At 58.9% G+C, this 21,049-nt stretch overlaps 2 protein-coding genes across 2 annotated transcripts; one reads left to right on the top strand and one right to left on the bottom strand.

Annotated features, from left to right (window-relative positions):
- The first annotated feature begins 85 nt into the window (after window positions 1-85).
- Window positions 86-18,098, top strand: BCKDHA (branched chain keto acid dehydrogenase E1 subunit alpha). The gene is made up of 9 exons (XM_024768362.1): window positions 86-209; window positions 7,659-7,838; window positions 7,947-8,033; window positions 11,697-11,805; window positions 13,842-14,003; window positions 15,699-15,905; window positions 16,003-16,144; window positions 16,375-16,546; window positions 17,588-18,098. The coding sequence occupies exons 1-9, from the start codon at window positions 102-104 to the stop codon at window positions 17,756-17,758; spliced, it is 1,338 nt and encodes a 445-aa protein (XP_024624130.1). The 5' UTR covers window positions 86-101; the 3' UTR covers window positions 17,759-18,098.
- A 115-nt stretch (window positions 18,099-18,213) lies between these two features.
- B3GNT8 (UDP-GlcNAc:betaGal beta-1,3-N-acetylglucosaminyltransferase 8) lies at window positions 18,214-20,271 on the bottom strand. Its single transcript, XM_024768363.1, has 3 exons — window positions 20,243-20,271; window positions 18,653-19,886; window positions 18,214-18,593 (listed from the first exon to the last, which is right to left on the bottom strand). The coding sequence occupies exon 2, from the start codon at window positions 19,853-19,855 to the stop codon at window positions 18,662-18,664; it is 1,194 nt and encodes a 397-aa protein (XP_024624131.1). The 5' UTR covers window positions 19,856-19,886; window positions 20,243-20,271; the 3' UTR covers window positions 18,214-18,593; window positions 18,653-18,661.
- Between the last annotated feature and the right edge of the window lie 778 nt (window positions 20,272-21,049).

Below are 21,049 nucleotides of genomic sequence, written 5' to 3'. Positions count from 1 at the left end.
GGTTTCTTGACAGGGTAATGCTGGCATTTGTGTCAGGCTTATAAAGTGGCAGCCCCAAGCTCGCCGTTCAGGGGCGGATCGGAGAGGGATTGTTAGCCAAGATGGCGGTGGCGGCTGCCGCGGCGAGGGTTTGGGGATCAAGTCGAGGCTTGGGCCGGGTTGGCCTTCTCCTTCTGCGGCGGTCAGGGGCTCGTGGGCTGGCTAGATCAGTGAGTACCTGGGACAACGGGGAGTTTTCTCCAAGGAGGTATAGGGATGTTTACGCTGTATTCAGAGTGTGGGGGTCCCTCTAGGGAGTGGAGGAAGGGCTTTTACAGAAGGGACAAGGGCTGGGAGAACCACTTGGAGAGGACACCCAAGGGAAGAACTTCCAGTTCCTTAGGAGGAGAAAAGCCAGGCAGCTCCTTTGTAACCCTGAAGGAGAGAGACAACTTGGAGAGAGCGAGGGAGCTTCTTATTAGTTGCCGCCGTACCCCAGGGGAGGCCGCTTGGAGGACGCGGAGGGGGGGGAGGTGTGACCTTTCCTCTCAGTGGTTGGAGAAAACTGCCTTTGTAAGGGACAGACTTTCTTCTCGGTAAAGACTCCCCCGCTTCAAGGAGGAGAAAAGAGAGATCAGGTTTCCCATCAGGGGCTTTTATGGTGCCCTTTGCTCCAACTCTGATTTTAAAGTGAATTGCGTAAAAATGTCGTTTGATCCTGTGCCCCCGATAGAGTGCCTTGTCGGTTTTGATGACTGTACAGAGAAGATGATCAATAAATATTTGTTGAATTAATGAGGGAGTGGGAGCGGGGGCGGGGGGAGAGAGGTCCAGACAGAGCACTTAGCCCACATTTCTTAGAAACACTTGAGAAATGCCTTGTTTCTTGTCAAAAGTGTTAGGTTGATACTGCTAATTGCTAGCTCACACAGCAGAAATCTAGTTAGAAGCTGCTATTTAGGGCACCATCCACACAGCCGGGGGCTGAGAAAAGCAGTGAACTAAGATTTCGCACATAAGAGAGTCGTGGTTAAGAAGATGGGCTCAGGAGCTAGACCATGTGGCACCATGTCCCTAATCTGCCACTTTCCAGCTCGGTAGCTTTGGGCAAGGGACTGCTCTTCTCTGGACCTAATTTCCCCCTCTGTAAAATGCTAACAATGGCCACATCTTAGGGTTGTGTAAATTAAATGTGTAAAGTGCTAAGAACAGGACCTGGTATATGACGAGTGCAATCAGAATGTTGGCCGCTGTTGAAAGTGAGGGTGGAGGGAAGGGACAGAAACTGGCCTCGGAGATGGGGGAAGAAGAAGAAAGGAGGTGACCTTGGGAGGGTCTGGATTGGTGAGGGCCTTGGCGGGAAATCTATCAAGATTTTGTGGGGTTGGGCCTGACCGTCTGATGCCCAAACCATTGGGAAGGGAAGATAGAATCTGTGGGAAGAAGCTCTAGCTAGGGAGAGAAATGGGGGCAAGAAGATGGGCTGGGAGTGAGGTGTGGGGACACCTGGGAAGGGAGTTGAAGCAGGTAATTTCCGAAGGGCTGCTGGAGCAAGATGGAGGTGGGAGAGTCCCTGCCTTTGGGCTGTTCTCGGTCAGTTTTGTTTTGTTTTTGAGCAGTCAGATTCCCCACAGCTGAGCTCCCTAGAGCCCATTGGTTGGGCCTGCGCGGTGGGGGTGGGCTGGACTGGGGCAGGAGTAGGGAAGGGTCATTCATGACTGATTAAATCGGCTTCCTTCCTGGCTCAGTCTCCTTGCTGCCCTTCACGCTTACTTCCCCTCTTTTTTGAGGGGAGGGAAGGAGTAGTAGCATTTAGTCAAAGATTTTGAGCCTGATCTGGTCAATAGGACTTTTTGTAATGATAGGGGTGTTCTAAATCTATGTTGTCCAGTACAGTAACCACTAGCCACACGTGGCTGCTGAGCACCGGAAATGTGGCTTAGTGTTGACAGAGGAATTGCAGTTCTCATTTAATTTTTTTAAATGAATTTATTTATTTATTTATGGCTGCGTTGGGCTTTTTCTAATTGCGTTGAGCGGGGGGCTACTCTTTATTGCAGTGCATGGGCTTTTCATTGTCGTGGCTTCTCTTGTTGCGGAGCAGGGCTCTAGGCTCACAGGCTTCAGTAGTTGTGGCTCGTGGGCTCAGTAGTTGTGGCGCACAGGCTTAGTTGCTCCGCGGCATGTGGGATCTTCCTGGACCAGGGCTCGAACCCATGTCCTCTGCATTGGCAGGCGGATTCTTAACCACTGCTCCACCAGGGAAGTCCTTGGCTGGTCTTCATGAAGCACTTTATCTTTTATAGTGCCAACTGACACCGTTATTGTATTTTTTTATTTTTTTCATTATTGTATTTAATACTGCCATATTGCAAGGTATGTACTGGTAGTTTTCTTCTATTGCAGGGGAGGAGACTGAAGCTCAGAGACGCGAGGTCTGAACTTGGAGCTCCGGACTCCAAAGCCTAGTCTCTTTGCACAGTACCAGGCTGCCAGGGGGAGAAGGAGTAGGGCTTCGGTTCAGGTCTTGCAACATCCTGTTTAGTCCACACGTGGTGTGTATCATCAGACTCTGCCTGGGGCTGGTGGGAAGAGGGGGTGGGCAGAGCCGACCTCAGCCCCCATCATGCCCCCCCTTCACTGCCCTTCAGCCCCACTGGCCGTTTTCCCCTTTCCTTGGATGAGCTCCTCCCACCCGGAGGCCTTTGTAGGGATATGGTCCTTCAGGTGTCAGGCTGAGAGTTCACTTCCTCAGAGAAGCTTTCCTGACCCCATGACTGGTCTCAATGTGTAAAACAGGGACAATAGCAGTACCTCCCTCAGAGAGATACGCTGAGGGTGAAAGGAAACAGCTCTTAGGAAGCACTTACACGTACGTCCATGTGCTCGGTAAGGGCTCAAGAAATGGCGGCTGCTGCTTTCCCCCAGGAACAGTGAACCTGTCGTGGCCTTGACTGGTGCAGGGAAAGGATGCTTCCCATCTTCAGTGGCTGGGGAGCTTAGTGCTGCTAAAGCCGCTGGGTCCCTGAGGCCAGAGAAAGCCTGACGCATGTCCACGCTTCCCTGGCCTCCCCAGCCGGATCCCCCTGGAAGGGGAGGCCGCTGATGAGGTCCCCGACATTCCTGAGCTGGAAGTAAAGCCAGGGTCAGCTTTGCACTCTTTGAGGCAGAGCGCCTCAGGCTCCAGAGAGAGAGCAGGCTTGGCTGGCCTCAGCTGTCCTAGCCTCCGAGGACTCGGTTACCGGGCACCATCCACACAGCCTTCCCGGGCCGGACCCCGCTCCTCTCTCCAGCTGCCCTGTAGTGGGCAGGCTGCCTGGCTTCAGATGCTCACATCACCGCACATGACCTCCCTGGGTCACGGCCAAGTCACCGAACCCCTCTGAGCCTCAGGGCCACCTGTGTGGTACGGAGGTGTGGTCATGGCTCCTGCTTCACCTGGGTACCGTGCAGGTTCCGTGAGTCGCAGGCACCATACAGCAGGTGCCTAGTGTGTCACCGAGGCACGTAGTTAACTGCTGTGGTTAACGTGCTGCAGCCAGGTGGTCTCCAGGGTGCCAGGATCTCTCCTCTTGCCTCAGAGCCTTTGTCCTTCCCAAGGACTGACGTGTTCTCCCCCCAGCCTCTGCCTGGCTCACCCCTGCTCGTCCCTCAGGCCTCTGCTTCGCTCCGCCTTCTCCAGGAAGCTTTTCCTCCTGCATGCGATGCAGCTAGGGAAACGCTTCCTCCTCGAGCTACGCCAGGTGCTTTATACCCGCCTCACCACCAGCCAGTGAAATAGAAACTCTAATTTCCAAAAGGGGACGCGGGTTCAGGGAGACAGTCTCCTGCCCAAGGTGATGTGGCTGGAAAGGGACAGAGCCAGGCTTCAAACACAGGCCGCTTGGCTCTCCAGCCCTCATCCTACCCTGCCTGTGTGTTAACTAACCTCTCTGCGATCCTGCCTCCTCCGACATCGCCCCTCCTGACTATGACTGTGTGTTCAGTGTCTGTCATCCGTCTCTCCCCGTTGTCCCCAGCCCTCAGTTCAGGGCCTGACTTGGAGCAAATATTCAATGATTACTTGTTTGACCGCTACGGTCACCAAGTACACTTGTTAGCTAGTCATAGTTATCGAGTGTTTGTTACGTGTCAGGCACTGGGCTGAGCACTGTACACACAGGGGCTCTTTAAATCCTCAGGACCGGGCTCCCCTGGCAGCCCAGCGGTTGAGAATCCGTCTGCCAATGCAGGGGACGTGGGTTCGAGCCCTGGTCCGGGAAGATCCCACATGCCGCGGAGCAACTAAGCCCGTGCGCCACAACTACTGAGCCTGCGCTCTAGAGCCTGCGCGCCACAACTACTGAGCCCTCGTGCCAAAACTACTGAAGCCCGCGCGCCTAGAGCCCGTGCTCCGCAGCAAAAGAAGCCACCGCAATGAGAAGCCTGCGCACCGCAACGAGTGGCCCCTGTTGGCCGCAACTAGAGAAAGACCACGCACAGCAACGAAATAAATAAATAAATGCGGCCAAAAATAAATAAATTAAATAACTTAAAAGAAAAAACCAAAGCACTGTAAAACCGCCCTTGGTTTACACATGAGGAAACTGAGGCTCCGGGAGCTGTACTTACACTCCTGAGGGCAGCAGTCAGCTCAGAGTCCCTGCCCTTAACTGTGGCCCCGTAGGGAGTGGCTCGAGGAGGGGCCACCCCAGTACGTGTGGGGCAGACCTTGGCCTTCCAGAACAGGCGTCTGTGTCCTGTGTGGTAGGAGAGAGCGTGGCTTCAAGGCTTGTGTAAATCTGTGTAGCTTCTGCCATTGTAGGTCACTGCCACAGGACAAACCCACTCCCCCACCAAAAAGAAGGGAGAATGGGTGGAGACACGTGTTTCCTCTGCAGGCATTTTACCACCCACTCCCATTATGGAGCATTTCCTCAGGGCCAGGCACTGTGCCGATCCCTTTGGTAGCTCAAGGAATCAACACAGTAACCATGGGGTAGGTACCACCTTCATCTCTACAGGCCCAGGAAGAGTGGGCACGGCCAAAGCCCAACTCCAGGGTACAGGAGGCATCAGTGTACCCTGACTGTAGCTCTCCAGCCTCTGGAGGCAGACAGTCCTGCCCTGACACCAGGGTTTGTTCGGAGCCCCGTGACCCTGTCCTCCTGGCCCCTGGCCTCCCGTCCTAGAGCCCCTCCTCAGATGGCATCTCCCGTGTCTCAGCCTCTCTCTGGAGTGTCCGCTGGAGCCTCGGTCTGGAATTACAATACGGTCTTGAGATGCAGTCAGCCCTTCTCCCAGCTCCTCTTTTCCCCATCTTCCCAGGGTGCCAGTCAGTTTCCTTTTTCCCATTTCCTGACCCTAGATTTTGTTTTTTTTCCTCTTTTACCAATTTTTGAGCATGTAACATGTCCCGTGCCTTTGCTGAACCCTTTGTGTGCCTTAGGAACTTTTTGCAGCAGCCCCCTGCAGCCTTTTTGCAGATAAGGAAATTTAGAGACACAGTGTTTTGCAGAGGGCTGTGCAGTGAGCTGAGAAATTGGAACCCAGGTCATCCAGGTCAGTCTGATTCTAACTAAGCCAGTGCACTTAACCGCTCATTCATCCGTTGGGTCAGTAATTGGCTGTTGAAGTGTGTGCTCTGTAAACCAATGTGGACATGCTTCTTGCCTCCCTGGAGCTTGTGATGTGTGTGGGAGATACACATGAGACGAATGGATCCTCTAGGTGAATGGAAGGGTCCGGCCGCGTGAGCGCTCAGAAGGCGGAAGCACGGTCTGCAAGAGTTGGGCTGCTGCCGTGCTGTTGTCAGGCCTGGGCCCACCCTGCCGTTGGGAGTATAATTTCCTTTATATCCTCACAATCACAAATGCAGATAAATGCACACAGGTTCACATTCCCCTGCTGGAACCTGGGAACGCCTCTTTGCCGCAATTAAAGGAGGGAGGGTGGGGAACACATTTGAGCACCCATGTGTGAGCTCCAGCTCACGACAAGCCCAGACATTCTTCTTTAGCACCTATTGGAAGTGAAGCCACAGTTACTGAGCTGAGAGGAACCTGGCGACCAGTGGAAAGTAAAGATGCAGATGTGTGCAAAGTGGGCCAGCAGTGGCAGCTGGGGTTCGGGGCCTGGGTTTAGGGGTCTGGGTGTCAGCCCTGCCCAGGTTGGAAGCCCAGTCCTGACTTACCTGTTTTAGCCCTGGGGCCTGGTGCAGGGCGGTTATGTTACCTGCCTGAACCTGGGTTTCCTCGTCTGAAGGGCAGCAGTACATACTCTGCCTCACGGATGTGCTCTGAGGACTCAGTGAGGGTTCTGCACGCGGACCTCAGCCTGGTGCCTGGCAAAGGCTTTCTACAGGGGCACTGTTGCAGTGCTCAGCCTAGTTCAGGGCATTCTAGCTCAAGTGCTGAGAAATGGAATTCGTTCCCCTCCTGGTGCACGTGTAGGCTTCTCCCGGGCTCTCCCCAACAGGCCTCCTCTCAGCCGGGGGGGCCGGGGTGTGGTGCTTCCCACGGGGCTCCTTCCCAGGTCCACAAGGGGCATGCCATTGCGTTACCCCAGCTTCAAATGCTCTTTCCCTGACCCCTAGATATCCTTCAGGTCCCAGCTCTCCTATCACTTCCTCAGGGGAACCTTACCCTCTTTCCACTCTGCTCTCACCCCATGGCTTCTCCTGGGAGAATACGCGTCACCCTCATCCGCTCGGTGTTACTTGTTGAACCTCTGTCTTCCTTGCTGGGCGGCAGGGACAGGTGTCTTGCCTCGCTTAGGTCGCCAGAACCCACCACAGGCCGTGGAACGAAGCAGGTGCTCAAATATTTGTTGAATGAGCCAGTCTGGGCTCCTGAACTGGAGCGGAGAGGGTGGTAAAGTGTGTGGAGCAGTTTGCCAGGTGGTGGGGAAAGAGGCCTTCCTGGTACAGAGAAGAGAGCAAGAGATGTGGTGGTAGAAACGATAATCGGCATCTTTTTGAGCCTTTACTATACGTACAAGTACTCTGCTCGCCGTTTTATACACGTGATTTTGTTTGAGCCGCGCAATGTTTCCATGCGGTGTTCTCCATTTTACAGGTTGAGAAACGGGAGACTTGGAGAGGGGAAGTCCCGTTCCCATGGTCACTCAGCAAGGGATTTGAACTTGGCAGGCTGACTCTTAAGGGCTCACAGACATAAGCTCTAAGCTGGGTGGCCTCCTTGTGGGTAGAGGGGTCAGTAAAGAGCCCTTCTGGCTGACTGGAGGTCGCTGTGCAGCGGTGTGTGTGTGTCTGTGGTAGCCGTGGGAGATGGAGAGGACGGGGTAGCGGCGGTCAGCCCTGGGGAGGCCTTGAATGCCAGGGTGAGGAGTTTGGGCCTCTGATAATAATAGCTACTGGTTCTTGAGCTGCCTGCCACTTTATTAGATTATTTAACCTTTACAGCAACCCTGTGTGATAGACATTATGATTTTTCACCCCAATTTTACAGCTGAGAGCTGAGACACAAAGCAGTTGTAGGAACTTGCCCAATGTGTGACACACTGGGAAGGTGGCCGAGCCGGGATTCAGACCCTGTGCATCAGGCCCCAGAGTCCACCGCGGCTGTGGTGGCTTAATCACCAGGCCGTGCTGCCTGCCGCTGCGGGGTTGAGCCTGCAGAGCCTCTGCTGCTCCTGACGTGGGTGTCTGCTCCCCCCTCTCCCCCGCCTTCTCTCCGCAGCATCCCCAGAGGCAGCAGCAGCCCTTCTCGTCCCTGGATGACAAGCCCCAGTTCCCAGGGGCCTCGGCGGAGTTTGTAGACAAGCTCGAGTTCATCCAGCCCAATGTCATCTCTGGGATCCCCATCTACCGCGTCATGGACCGGCAGGGCCAGATCATCAACCCCAGCGAGGATCCCCACGTGAGAGGCCGCTTCCCCCCGACCCCGTGCCTCCATGCCCAGGCCCCTTGCCCGTCTCCTCCCCTCTGGTCCCAACTGGCCCACCTATGTCTGTGCCTCCATCTGCAGCTGCCCCAGGAGAAGGTGCTCAAATTCTACAAGACCATGACGCTGCTCAACACCATGGACCGCATCCTCTATGAGTCCCAGAGACAGGTGCGTGGGCACGGGCTGGGGAGAGGGGCATGGGATTACCTGAGGTCCCCCTACCTGTGTTTGGGCCAAAAGACAGCTCCCAAGGAGGCGGGAGTGCAGTGGAGAGCCTTGTCTTGAGGTCCCTAGAGTTCTTGGGGTTCTGCTGGGGCTCTGGAGGAAGAGGGTGGGAGGGTCCTGCCCAAGGGCAGAAGGGCGGACCAGATCACGGAAAGCCTGCTGTACGCCGGGCTGGGGGCTTAGCTGTGCTGGGAGAGGGCAGGCAGGAGAAGACTGGACTCCCCTTCCTGTCAGGCGCTCACAGTCCTGAGAAACAGGGTGGCTCTCGGTGCTTCTGGGAGTGCCCGTGTCCACTGTGCTGCGGTGGGACACTCAGCTGACAGAGACCCAGTCAAAGCAGTGTCAGCAAAGAGGGAATCGGGTGACTCGACTAACCGCAGGTCCATAAGGCCCTGTTTCAGGCACAGGGGAACCAGGGGGCTCAAAACCTGTTTTCAGACGTGTTTCTCTCTCTGAGTGTCTTTTTGGCTCTCCTTTGCCTTGGCTTCCTTCATTCTCAAGCTGCGGTGGTCTCTGGAAGCTCCAGATTCACGGAGAGGTGGCAGAGAAAGGGTTCAGGGTACGGGCTCTGGAGCTAGACTGCAGTTCGAGTCCACATTCTGTCACTATCTAGCTTTGTGGCCCTGGGAAAGTTGCTTAACCTTTCAGTGCTTCAGTTTTCTCGTCTCTAGCTACTTTATGGGGTTACTGTGAGGATTGATGGTGACCTGTGTAGTGGCCTTAGGAACAGTGAGACTGGCATTTGTCATGGATACCAGTCTTGCAATTATTATCCTTTCTGTTTAGCAGTGGAAAGAGAATGTCTGGTCCCTAATGTTCCAGCAAAAGGCCCAGAGCTGATGCTTACTGGCCAGGCTTTGGTCACAGACCCCGCCTTGAGCCAGCCCGTGTGACTGGCTGGCCAAGCCGGGGCCACGCGCCCATCCCCAGGAACCAAGGGCGCAGAGGCCTGGAGTCCGTCCCTCCCAGGCTGCGGAGACAGAGAGCAGGAGCACGGGGCTCCTGTCAGGAAAGTGGGGAGGATGCTGGGCAGGCTCGTCCTCAGGGGTGGGGGTGGGCTTGGCAGTCTGCACTCGTATCAGGCCCCCAGGTGACCCCACTGTGCACTGAAAGCACGAGGCCCACTGAGAACAGTTCCGAGCAGATCAGGCGGGCAGCCAGCTCCCTGGTTCTCTTGCTCACAGGAGCACTGTGTGTGGCGTCTCCACCTGCCCAGAAACTTCCCTTGGCTCCTACCGTCCACAGGATCAAGACCTGCCCTTCCTGTCCACCCCGTCTCCCATTCACTGTGGCCTGGGCCATCTGCTCCCCTCTGTATGGCCTCAGTGCCAGGCCACCCCTCCCACCCTCTCTCACATGGCTGGGCTCCTTCCTGACCCCTGGGTTGTCTGTGCAGACGGGGGCTTTGGAACCTGGCAGACGTGGGTCCAGTCAGAAATGTGACTTTAGGCAGGTGATTTTTCTTGTCTTTGCCCCGGTTTCTTTAGTGTATTAAAACATAGAAATAATGAGAGAACCCACCCCACCCCACCCGACCAGGTGAGACCCGGCATGTAAAGCCCCTCGCCCGTTGGCTGACACAGGGAACCCTCAGTAAGATCAGCTCAGCCATCAGGTTTCAGCCTTCCTTAGCTAGGGTTATCCCAGCAGCACCCCATCCCAAGAGAAATAAAAGCAGTAGTTTAAACAGATTAATAGGTTTTTTCTTTTGCATGAAAGAAATGCGAAAATAGGTGGTCGGGGCTGGTATGGTGGCACCACAATGTCATTGGATACCCAGCACTGGCCTCTAGCCTCCAGGGCCCCTCATAAACCAAATGGCTGCTGGAGCCCCCTCCGTCATGTCTCGTTCCAGGCAGGAGGTAGAAGGAAGGTGGAAGGTCACACATGGCACCGCCCAGCTATCTCCCCACACCCACATTTATAGAGCTTTCCAGGCAGTCCCACCAAAAAACATCACACGTTTCATCGGTCACTCCCAGCTGCAAGGGAGACTGGGAAAGTAGTCTTTTAGTCCGGGCAGGTGCTGTCTGTGGTGGAATGAGATCTGTTAGCAAAAAGGAAGAGGGATCTGCCCCTAGCCCAGGTCCTGCTTCCTCAGGGGGCCCCCCCTCAGGCTCCTCCCCACACCAACCTCGACAGCCCTGCCAGGCCTTCAGCACCCAGCATCCGCCCCACCCATTGCTTTCAATTGGCTCCCCACTTGGAAGAAAGCGTTTGTCTGTGGTTCCCCCCCTGCGACAGGAGGCCCCTGTGGAACACATGAGGCCTGGGTGCAGGGCGTCCTGCAGCTGCTGACCTGGTTGGCTCCATTTTTACCTTACATACAGTCCTGCTTACCTCCATCTCTGTGCCAGGGCTCCCGGATCTCCAGCCAGACTTCACCTCTTAGCCCCCGATCTGCTTGGCTTCTCACCCTGGGTGTCCCTCACCACATTCAGCCCATCCAGGCTTGAGCTCAGCACCTTCCTCCCGGACCCGCTCCTCTTCCGCCCTTAGGCCATTTCTCAGTGACGGTACCGCCGTCCACCCATTTGCCCAAACTGGAGACCTCCTGGTATTCCCTGTTCCCTCCCACCCCCTCACTATCGCTTTCCCCTTTCGTTCACTCTGCCCTTAGGTATTTAGTTAGAAATCCATTCTGCTCGGCACCACCGTCAGGAACCCAGACTTCTTTTCTGCTTCACCATCGCGGGCGACTTGGCTTTCGGCCCGTGCTTCTTGCCTCACGTTCACAAGATGGCTGCCACAGGTCCAGGCTTCATGGCTGTGTGCAAACCTGGAGGGAAGGGGTGGCAGCAGCTGCAGTGACCTCTTCTATCAAGAAAGCAAAAGCAGAATTCCGCTTAATTCTCTGCCTAGAGCTTGTGTCCTGTGGCCACTTCTGACTGTAAGGGAGGCTGGGAACATACTTTTCCAGGCTCTGGGATTAGGGGGCTCAGGAGAAGGGAGTTGCCTTGGGCACCGGTGTAGCGAACCAACGGGGGCTGCCGCTCCCTGCACCGCTCACTCTGCTTCTCAAGACTCTCAGTCATCCTCTCCCTGCCGCCTGCCACCACCAGGCCAGGCCGCGCCCCCTCCCACCTGGCGCTTGGCACTCGTTCCTGTCTCCTCCATCCGTTCCCACGTGGTAGCCTGAGAGACATTTTTAAAACATCTCTCCCCTGAGAACTGTTGGCGGGTTACCGTCGTCCTCAGGGTAAAGTCCGGATACGTCGTTCCCTGCCTCTCTCTCCCTCCTCGTCGTTCTCCACCCCTCCCACTTGGTGTCCCAGCCCTTCTGACCTCATGGCCTTTCTTGTTCTCTCTGCCTGGAAACCTCCACCCTCCCTGCCTTTGCTCGGCATAGGCATTGCTCCTCGATGCCCCTCCACAGTGGGGCGGGTACCCCTTCAGCCCCCATCACGCAGCCCCATCACCCGGGCTGTAACCAACCTGGCGGTTCCTCTGTGAAGGCAGGAACGCCAGCATGGCCTGGCCCAGAGCCGGCCTCCAGGAGGCATCTGTTGAATCACAGAGTAGTCGGAAGTCGGTCAGTGTTCGGATGTTTCTGTGGCATTGCCCAGTCTAACTGAACCTGCCCTCTGGGCCCTCCTCCACCCCCAGGGCCGGATATCCTTCTACATGACCAACTATGGTGAGGAGGGGACGCACGTGGGGAGTGCAGCAGCCCTGGACAGCACGGACCTGGTGTTTGGCCAGTACCGGGAGGCAGGTACGTCTGCCCGTGGCCCGGCCCTGTGGAGCAGGTGCCAGGGACCTGGGTCTGTGGTCCCCATCGAGACTAGTCAGGCCCAGTCCCTCCTGCTATGAAGGCGAGGCCCACATCAGTTACCAATGTGCTCTTCTAGGAGCGGCACCTTGCCAGAGAGGCCTAAGGGTGCTTCCCCTCCGCGGAGGCCTGGCAGTTTTGTAGTTAAGAGCCTGTGCTCCTGACCATTCCATGCCCTGCTGGTGACCAGTTGTTCGATTTGGGGCAAGTCACTTCCGTTCTCTGAGCCTCAGTTTTCTCATCTTTGAAATAGAGATTATGATGGGATGGCAGCCACTTGTGCTGTGGGGCTGCCGCGAGCCTGCAGTGAGGTCAGGCCGCGAGGGCCTCTTCCCAGGTGCCGTATCCTTCAGATGGGTGGGCGTGTTCCAGCCTGGGAGTGGCTAACTTCTGAGTGAACGAGGGAGAGGATGGAAGGAGCGACGACTAGGAATGAAGAAAACGGATGAGTGTTAAGGAGAGGCTGGGGGTGCAGGAGTGAGCCCGGGGAGCTGAGGGTGGGGTTCCACAGCAGTTGTTGGTATGGGGCCCAGCGGGGGAGCCAGGTCTGACCCTTCCTCTCGGGTGCTGCACGACCTTGGGCAGGTTGCTTGACTGCTCCTCGCCTCAGTGCCCTCATCTACAGTGGGAGACGGTGGACCCTCCCAAGACGGTTGTTGAGGGGTTTCAGAGGGCAGATGACGTAAAGCCCTCAGCACAGGGCCTGGCGTGGGGTAAGCACTCGGAGTCAGAGGCGGTGTCGTGACCAAGGCCTCTCACCCGGGGACAGCTCTTCAGTGGGGAGGTGTGGCCTGGCCAGGCAGGCTGCCCAGAGCGCTCCCGGGACCAGCACAGCCTTCCAGTCTGCTCTCAGACTATCTACTGTCTCAGCTGCACCAGACCCCCCCACCCCACATGCTCCAGGGGAACAGATGCCCTGTGATACTGTCCGTGGTTCCGCATCATTAGGTTTGCCTGGGCATTGGGCCGCGAGCCAGGCCCCTGCCACGTTTGCTAAGCGCTTCCCACTGTTTCTGCTGAGGGGATCTCTCTGGGGAGGGCTCCAAGCAGGGCCTGGAGCGAGGGTCCTGGAGTTACGGGCGGCCGCTGGGCTCTGCACGTGGGGGCTGTTTGGGCCCCAGCCGCCTCTGCAGGAGTGAGCCGTCCTGCACCAAGGGTCATGGAAGGCCCTGCATCCAGACAGCTGCCGAGGCGCCTGTGCGGGGCAAGGAGGAAAGGCAGGCCCCGCTTGTCCCAGTCCTGACTGGGCAGCTACTCCCCATGTGACTCTGTGTCTCCTGTGAAGTGGGGAGAACAAGGGCACTGAGAACGGTAGCGCTCACTGAGCTGTCCTCAGTGTTGGAAACCCTGGAGCCTGTGTCGGTTCCCCTCACAGCAGAGTGGAGGCCCCTGCCCACCTCCCACTGGAGCGGCCGCAAGGGACCCCCACCAGCCCTACCAGCTGTGTGAGCCAGCTAGTGCAAAGCTCGCGTCAGAGAGGTGCGGCCTTGTGGCGCCTTTGATGACGAGGTGGGCATCCACCGGGGTTTTGTTTGAAGAAAGGATTTTGCTGCCATGAGCAGGTTTGAATATTTCCTCTCTAGTCCACAGGTCGTGAGCACGGCCCATACTTCTTTTTGGTTCATATGATGATTTTTTTTTAAGTAGATGAATTAGTGGATACTCTTAAAAATCAGGTAGCTTTAAAAAAAAGCACGCTGGATTGCTCCTTTTGAAAAGCTGGACCATCTGGCCTCCCTGAGCAGAGGTTAGTTGGCTTGAACAGCAGCCGCCGTCTTGAGGCAGGCCTGTGCTTTCTGCTCTGCCCGCCTGCTTCCTGCACCCACCTGGCCCCTATAAGCATCCGAACGCACCTTCCCTGCTGTAGGACAGTCAGCGGAACGGGTCCCGGGCAGGAAGGGCCTGGCCCAGGGGCCCTCACAGGGTTGGCCTGTCCCGCATACCACCCGCCACGGTAACCCTGCCTTCTCCTGCACCAGGCGTGCTCATGTACCGGAACTACCCCCTGGAACTGTTCATGGCCCAGTGCTACGGCAACGTGAGCGACCTGGGCAAGGGGCGCCAGATGCCCGTCCACTATGGCTGCAGGGAGCGCCATTTCGTCACCATCTCCTCTCCACTGGCCACGCAGATCCCTCAGGGTGAGGATGCGCGCCCCGGGCCCCGCACACACAGTCCGACATCGTTACCCTGCTGGGGCCTAGCCTCCTCCATCCCTTCCGGGGGCTTCCTGGTGGCGCCACGGTCCTAGCGCCGGTCTGGGCTCTAGACTTACAGGACCCCTCTTGTCTGGGACCCTCGCAGGAGGGCTCTAGTGGCGTCTTCGCCCCATTCGGCAGGTTTGAGCACAGTCACACTGTCAGTTTCTCAGGCTTGTGCCCAGCCCGTGTCCGTTCACCAGCACAGCCAGCTGCGTGGGGCCGAGCGTGTGCCAGCTTCCTTACTAAGGGTCACCCGGCAGGTAGCAAGAAGAGGAGGCACTCAATCGTGGGCCACGTGGCTCCAGAGCCTGGGTTCTCCACCCCGGCCCTGCCTGCCTCTGTCCCGAGTGACTCCCCTAAAGCTTACTCCGCAAGTCCACGATGCTTAGCGCAGTTGGTGTGGCTTCTGTTAAAGGTGACTGCTTGTGAAGCAGACCCGCCAGGGGGAGGGCTGTGGCCAGCCCCTGCCCCCCGCCCTGTGGAGCCTGCACTCGGTCGAGGGTCAGTCTGCTCCAGGGCAAACACGTGAACTGATGTGTACAGGGCTTAGAGTGCCTGGCATGTCAGAGGGCCCTGGGCACCTTCGCCCGGTGTGTTCTATCTGGGAACAGGAGCGGTTTGTGTCTGAGGTGGGAGGCGGACAGGGCAGCTTTCTGGGAAGAGGTAGCATTTTCACTGACTTCCATTTCGTAGGCTTTCCATAAGGTGGGGCCTGGCCCTCATCTTCCATTTGGGTGACCAGTTAAGTCACTCAGTTGGCCAGTGTACGGAGTCCATGCTGTGTGCTGGGCGCCATTCTAGGTGCACTGAACAGAGACAGCAAAAACCTCAGCCTTCCTGGTGCTGACACTGGTGGGAGAGACGGACAATAAGCAGGATGAAGTAACACATGGAGTATGTCAGGGGTGATAAGGCCCACAGGGAAAAGTAGAGCTGAGAGGGAACGGTTCTTGATGGGGGAAAGTGGGGACAGGTGTCACCAGGTGACAGGACAGACCAGAAGGTGAGAGAGGGAGCCGCTCGGGATGTGGAGGCGGGTGCCTGCTCGGTGACGTGTCTGAGGTGCCAGGAGGAGCCAGTGGGGCAGGGGTGAAGGGAGGGGTGCGCACATGTGGGGTCTCAGGCTGTCGACTTTGAAGACACTTTGACCCAGAGTGGACCCGAGCTGGGGGAGGGGTAGGAGTCCGCTGCAGAACCACCTGCCGGCTCGGCTGCTGCCCTGAGGGTAACAGCGTGGGTGGGAGGAGCAGGGGGCTGGGGAGGAGGCTGCTCGGGCCAGAGGTGGGGCTGGGACCACCAGGGAGAGGTTAGGGAATGGGGAGAAGGGGTCGGATTCTGGCTCCGTTTTGAAGGCCGAGCGGGCATGGGGGTTTGACAGAAAGTCAGGAGTCAAAGATGCTGAAGTTCGTGGCCTGAGCAGTTGGAAGGATGGAAGGATGGAGCTGCCGTCAGCAGAGGGGAGGAGACTGTGGGCGGGGCAGCTTCTGGGGGAGGGGGAGGGGCGGCTCAGGTGTTTTCTTTCCCCTCAGAGCCCGGCAACAGCTAGCCTGAGGGCCGGAGCCCCGGGTTGGGGTGCGAGGGTGTGGACGCGGGGAGGGTATGAGTGCAGGGAGACGCGTGTCTCTGCTCCTGCAGCGGTGGGGGCAGCCTACGCGGCCAAGCGGGCCAACGCCAACAGGGTCATCATCTGTTACTTCGGAGAGGGCGCGGCCAGTGAGGGGGACGCCCACGCCGGCTTCAACTTCGCGGCCACCCTCGAGTGCCCCGTCATCTTCTTCTGCCGGAACAACGGCTATGCCATCTCCACGCCCACCTCTGAGCAGTACCGCGGGGATGGCATCGGTATGGGCCCTGCGCCCTCTCCTTCCTCCCCTCTCCCCACTCCCTGCTCCTGTCTCACCTGAGCCCTGGGGCCTGACCTGCCTCCCTGTCCCTACAGCGGCTCGAGGCCCCGGATACGGCATCCTGTCCATCCGCGTGGATGGCAATGATGTTTTCGCTGTGTACAACGCCACCAAGGAGGCCCGGCGGCGGGCCGTGGCGGAGAACCAGCCCTTCCTCATTGAGGCCATGACCTACAGGTGGCTGCCGTCCCCCCCGCACCACCCCGTCGGCCCCCAGCCCCAACCGCTGCCGTCCTCAGCACCTCCCCCACGTTGATCACCGTCCCCGCGGTACAACCCCACTGCCTGCACCGTGTAGCCCCTTCCGGCCTTTATTCCATTTCCCCCTCTCCCCTAGTCCACCCGTTCCTTCCTGACCTTCACCTGAGGGGCGCCAGCCTGACCCTGGGTCCCCCTCCCGCTGGTAGGATTGGACACCACAGCACCAGCGACGACAGCTCAGCGTACCGCTCAGTGGATGAGGTCAATTACTGGGACAAGCAGGACCACCCCATCTCCCGGCTGAGGCACTACCTGCAGAGCTGTGGCTGGTGGGACGATGAGCAGGAGAAGGCCTGGAGGAAGCAGTCCCGCAAGAAGGTGAGGAAGGGCCACCCTCCGCTGGAAACCACCCCAGGGGTCGTGTTCCGGGATGGTGTGTCACGGAGAACCCTGGAAGGATGGGGAGGCTGGGGGTTGGGGGCCACTGAATTGGCAGTCTCGGGGATAACCCTGGTGACGTCTCTAATGTCATGATGCCAGGACACGTGCACCTCAGCCGTGTTCTGCCCTCAGCTCCTTCGCCTCTGAAGGGGGATACTGGGGTACCCACCTCAGGAGCTTGTCTGAGGGTTTGCATCTGATCCAGATGGGGTGTACGTGTCTGCCAGAGTCTGTGCACTGCCCTCCTCGGCCCTGGTCGTCAGACACCAGAAGCACTGCAGCCCAGTGGGCAGGGCAGACCCTGGTGTCGGGCAGCATGTGCTTCCTGGCTCTGCCCCTGACCACGTCCTCGTGGGCACGTCCCTTCTCTTCGTGCCTCGGTCTCCTCACCTCTGAGCTGCCTGCTTCTTAGGGCTGCTGAGAGGCTGAACCGATTCCACACTCTTAGTGCCTGGCTCTGCTAAGGGTGGAGATGCTGGGATTTGGGACATCAGTTGTCACCACTATTTTTTTTCCTTTTTAATTTATTAAATTTATTTATTTTGGGCTGCCCTGGGTCTTCGTTGCTGCGTGCGGTCTTTCTCTAGTTGCAGCGAGCGGGAGCTACTCTTCGTTGCGGTGCGCGGGGTTCTCATTGTGGTGGCTTCTCTTTGTTGCGGAGCAGGGGCCCTAGGCGCGCGGGCTTCAGTAGTTGTGGCGCGCGGGCTCTAGAGCGCAGGCTCAGTAGTCGTGGCGCACGGGCTTAGCTGTTCCGCGGCATGTGGGATCTTCCCGGACCAGGCCTCGAACCCTTGTCCCCCGCATTGGCAGGCGGATTCTTAATCACTGTGCCACCAGGGAAGCCCGTCACCACTATTTCTGTTGTCCACGTGGGAACTTGAGGCTCAGGGGGCTTAACCCCTCGCCAGGATCCCACAGGTAGGAAGCATGTTCCTGGGTGAGAGGTCGGCTGCCTGCCCACTGCCGCTTGTCCCCCAGGTGATGGAGGCCTTTGAGCAGGCCGAGCGGAAGCTGAAGCCCAGCCCCAGCCTGCTCTTCTCAGACGTGTATCAGGAGATGCCTACCCAGCTCCGCAAGCAGCAGGAGTCTTTGGCCCGTCACCTCCAGACCTATGGGGAACACTACCCCCTGGATCACTTCGAGAAGTGAGGCTACTCGTCCCATCCCCACCTACGTCAACTCTGCCTCTGAGGGCAGAGGTGACGGGCAGGATGCTACCCCCTTCCCCTGACAGCTCCCTGCAGCACACTCGGGCCAGGGCAGCACTTGGGGTGGCTCCTGCCTCTCCATGCTGTTAACATTGGTGGGGCCTTGGTCAGCCTCTTCTTCGCCTTTAGTTACAGGGTCTTCTCCCAGGGGCTGGGCAAGGGCACCTCCAGGACTGGAAGCCCCTCAGGGCTGGGGGTGGACGTGGCAGGTCAGCCTGTGGAACTTACTCAGAGTGAGAGGTGGTCAGCAGGTAGTGAATAAACTATGTCTCTGCATTTGGCTTCATGCTACCTCTGGTTTCTGTTTCCTGGAGTTTGGGATGTGGGAGGAGAGGCCAGCATGACTGGTTTGGGACCACCGCTGCTTCTCCAGTTGAGATAAATAAGGCCAAGGCTGTTGAGCTATCTTCTTCCTCCAGAAACTTTTGTAAGCTGGAAGGTCAGCTTCAGCAAACAGGATGGGGGTGGGGTCCTCCGGAGATGGCCTCTTGTCTCCCATAGAACGGGTCAAAGCTGGTGTCCAGCAAGGTGACCAAGAGGCCATCGGAGCCGGCCTTGCCCAGTAAGGGTGGGGAGAGCGTCTGGTGTGAAGGTCAGGGTGCAGCTGAGCTTTGCTCCGTAAACTGCCTCAAGGCCCCGTAGACAGAGACGACGACTCCAGGCCTCAGAAACTGAAAGACGGAAACAGTCTGTCGCCTCTTGGGGAGGCCCAGGGAGGGCTCAGGCAGCCTCCATTCCAGGACCTCCTTCCTCGCACCGAGGCCTAGAAAGAGAGGCTGAGCAAGGGGCTGGCGCCAAGGCCCAGGCCAGGTCTGCCCGCCCCGCCCCGCCCTACCTCCGAGTCTCAGCACTGGAGCTGAGGGTCCCGCAGCTGTTTCCAGAGCCGGACGCTGTCCTGGGGGCTGAGGGGCCGCACCAGCAGCAGTTCACGGAAAGCACAGGGGTCAGCAGTGCGGCCTGCCGGCCAGGCCGTGAAGAAGCCTTTGTGGGTCCTGGGGGCCAGGCCCAGGGCTTGGAAGCACAGGCCGGTGTAGACATCATCGAAGGGGAAGGGGGCCACGCGGGCCGCCGCCCGCAGCAGCCAGGGTGCCAAGCGGCCCGCGATGATGTAGCCGCCCCCACTTGCGTAGGCTGGGTAGCCGCCTTCAAAGAAGGACCCAGGCACGTAGAAGGGTCCTCCAGGCTTCCGGAGGGGCTTGGCCTGGGTGAAGACCTCACCCAGGTAGAGGCCACGGGCCGTGCTGGGCGGCAGGGCCTGCAGGTGGTCCAGAAGGGCGGGGACGCGCACGAAGGCATCATCCTGGGCTTGCAGGATGAAGCTCACGCTGGGGCAGTGGCGGCCCAGCCAGGCCAGCAGCAGGAGGTCCTTGAGCGTCTGGTTGAAGGGGGCGTCAAGGAAGTCCCAGAGCAGCAGGTCGCTGTAGCGGCGGCTCTCCCAGGCCACCAGGGAGCCTAGGTCAGGCCTCCCCTCGCCCGCCGGGGACCCCAGCAGGAAGAGCAGCCGGACCCCGGGAGCCGGCCTGCCCCACGTCTCCCTCACGGCCTGTCGTTCCGCAAAGCGCCCTGGTTCCGACTTGACGGCCAACAGCAGGTAGGGGACGTCGGGGTCCTCGCAGCTGGCCACCTGGCCGCCGCCACCCCTGGGCAGCCACCGTGGGAAGCTCCGGCAGGCTGCCGACAGCAGGAAGTGGCGGAGGTCCTCGGGGTAGGAGGCGAAGTCGGGGATCTCGGCCGCAGCGGCAGCTCCCCAAGCGCGGCAGCCCCCCACCTCAGTGCTGTCCCCACCGGGCAGGGTCCCCAGCCGCCACTGCTGCTGGTTCCAGTAGGCCGAGGGCAGCGGGTCAGTCTGGCCCAGACGGGCCGAGAGGTTAGCCGGCAGGGTGGGCTCGGGGCTGGCTGGCGTGGGGCCTGGTGGGGTGCTGTGGGGTCCCGGGTAGGCCTTACCCAGCCGGGGCTCGGACGTCCACTCGATGTACACTTTGAGGCCCAAGAGTGTGAGCAGTGCTGACAGGCAGAGAAGGCACTTGGGACAGCGCATGACCCGGCCCAGGAAAGGGCAGCTGCGGGAGCTGCAAAAGAGCCACAGAGGCCTTTTGGGGTGCAGGGGCGGGCCCTCGGGCCCTGCCGAGCCCTCCGAGGCTTCTCGTAGTCGCAGACCCTAAACCAGCCCTCCACCAACGACCCTGTACGAATCCCTATTCTACTCGCATTCCAGCACCCTGTTCTTTCCACTCAGCCCAGCTCCTTCTACTTTCGTAGAAACCCGGGAGGCTACCTATTCCCCATCCGCACCCCAGAGATCAGGGACTCCGCCATTCCAACCTCCCTCTCCCCCCAGTTCATCCCCCTTACCAGGAGTCAGTATCACCGGGGTCACCTCCTCGCCCGACAGTCCCCACCCCAGGCACGGCTCCCTCCCCTTTACCTCTGGGTCCGGCTCTGGCCAGCTCCGGCGCCCTGGGCCTTGGGCCGGCCCTCTGCCCTCGTCTGGCAGCGCTTGTTTCTCCAGCACTGTCAGGCAGGGAGGAGAGACAGGCGGCAGAGATTCAGGAAGGCCGGGAGGAGAGAGCTGCAAGAAGAGAGATGGGACGGGAAGGTGGAGACAGCTGGCGAGAGATAAGGGAAGCCCTTGTGGGGGAGGGTGGAGAGATGTGCAGGGGCAGGTGGAGGGACGACCGGGTGGGAGCAGAGAGCAGGGAGTCTGCCAACGGAGCCAGAACCAGGCAGAGGCAGCCAGACCCAGAGAGGAGCCGGGGAGGAGCAGATGGAAGGTGGGGGGGAGGGGGGGCCAAGCCAGAGGGCAGTGAAGGGGGGGTATCAGGAGCCCTGGAGCCGTGCTGACCCCCGTGCCTCCTCCATCCCTCTCTGGTCCCACACGCCGGCCCTGGCTCTGCCACGCCCTGAGGCCCTGGCTCTTCCTACAGCGGCATGGTGATTCCAGGGACACTCCCATCCGGCCCCCCGGGACCAGAGAGGGTGTCTGCTGGTGTTTCCGTCGCAGCCCTCCGGAGGCGTCTGCTGTTTGGACTGCATCATCTGTCTGGGGTGGCAGGCAGGTGGGGCCGCCTCATACCAGAGCTCCTGGAGCCTGGGCTGGGACGCAGGGCCCCCCAGTGAGCCCGGCCTGACCCCCTTCACCCCCACCCGGGTTGGGAACTGCCCAGATCACCTCAGGAGCCCTGTCCTGGACAGGCAGCAGCAGCAGCTGATCATCTGTCTTAGCTGATTCCCT

The sequence above is a fragment of the Neophocaena asiaeorientalis genome, unplaced genomic scaffold (assembly GCF_003031525.2).
Source record: "Neophocaena asiaeorientalis asiaeorientalis breed wild unplaced genomic scaffold, Neophocaena_asiaeorientalis_V1.1 scaffold629, whole genome shotgun sequence".
Classification (NCBI taxonomy): Eukaryota; Metazoa; Chordata; class Mammalia; order Artiodactyla; family Phocoenidae; genus Neophocaena; species Neophocaena asiaeorientalis.
Note: the sequence above shows the minus strand (reverse complement) of the source record. Positions and strands in the feature narration are given on the sequence as shown.

Bases quoted from the DNA above. Each gene is read 5' to 3' on its own strand.
- BCKDHA (XM_024768362.1), top strand. From the start codon at position 102: ATGGCGGTGGCGGCTGCCGCGGCGAGGGTTTGGGGATCAAGTCGAGGC. The intron at 210-7,658 runs GTGAGTACCTGG...TTCTCTCCGCAG, and splicing joins CTCGTGGGCTGGCTAGATCA to CATCCCCAGAGGCAGCAGCA. The intron at 15,906-16,002 runs GTATGGGCCCTG...CTGTCCCTACAG, and splicing joins GTACCGCGGGGATGGCATCG to CGGCTCGAGGCCCCGGATAC.
- B3GNT8 (XM_024768363.1), bottom strand. From the start codon at position 19,855: ATGCGCTGTCCCAAGTGCCTTCTCTGCCTGTCAGCACTGCTCACACTC.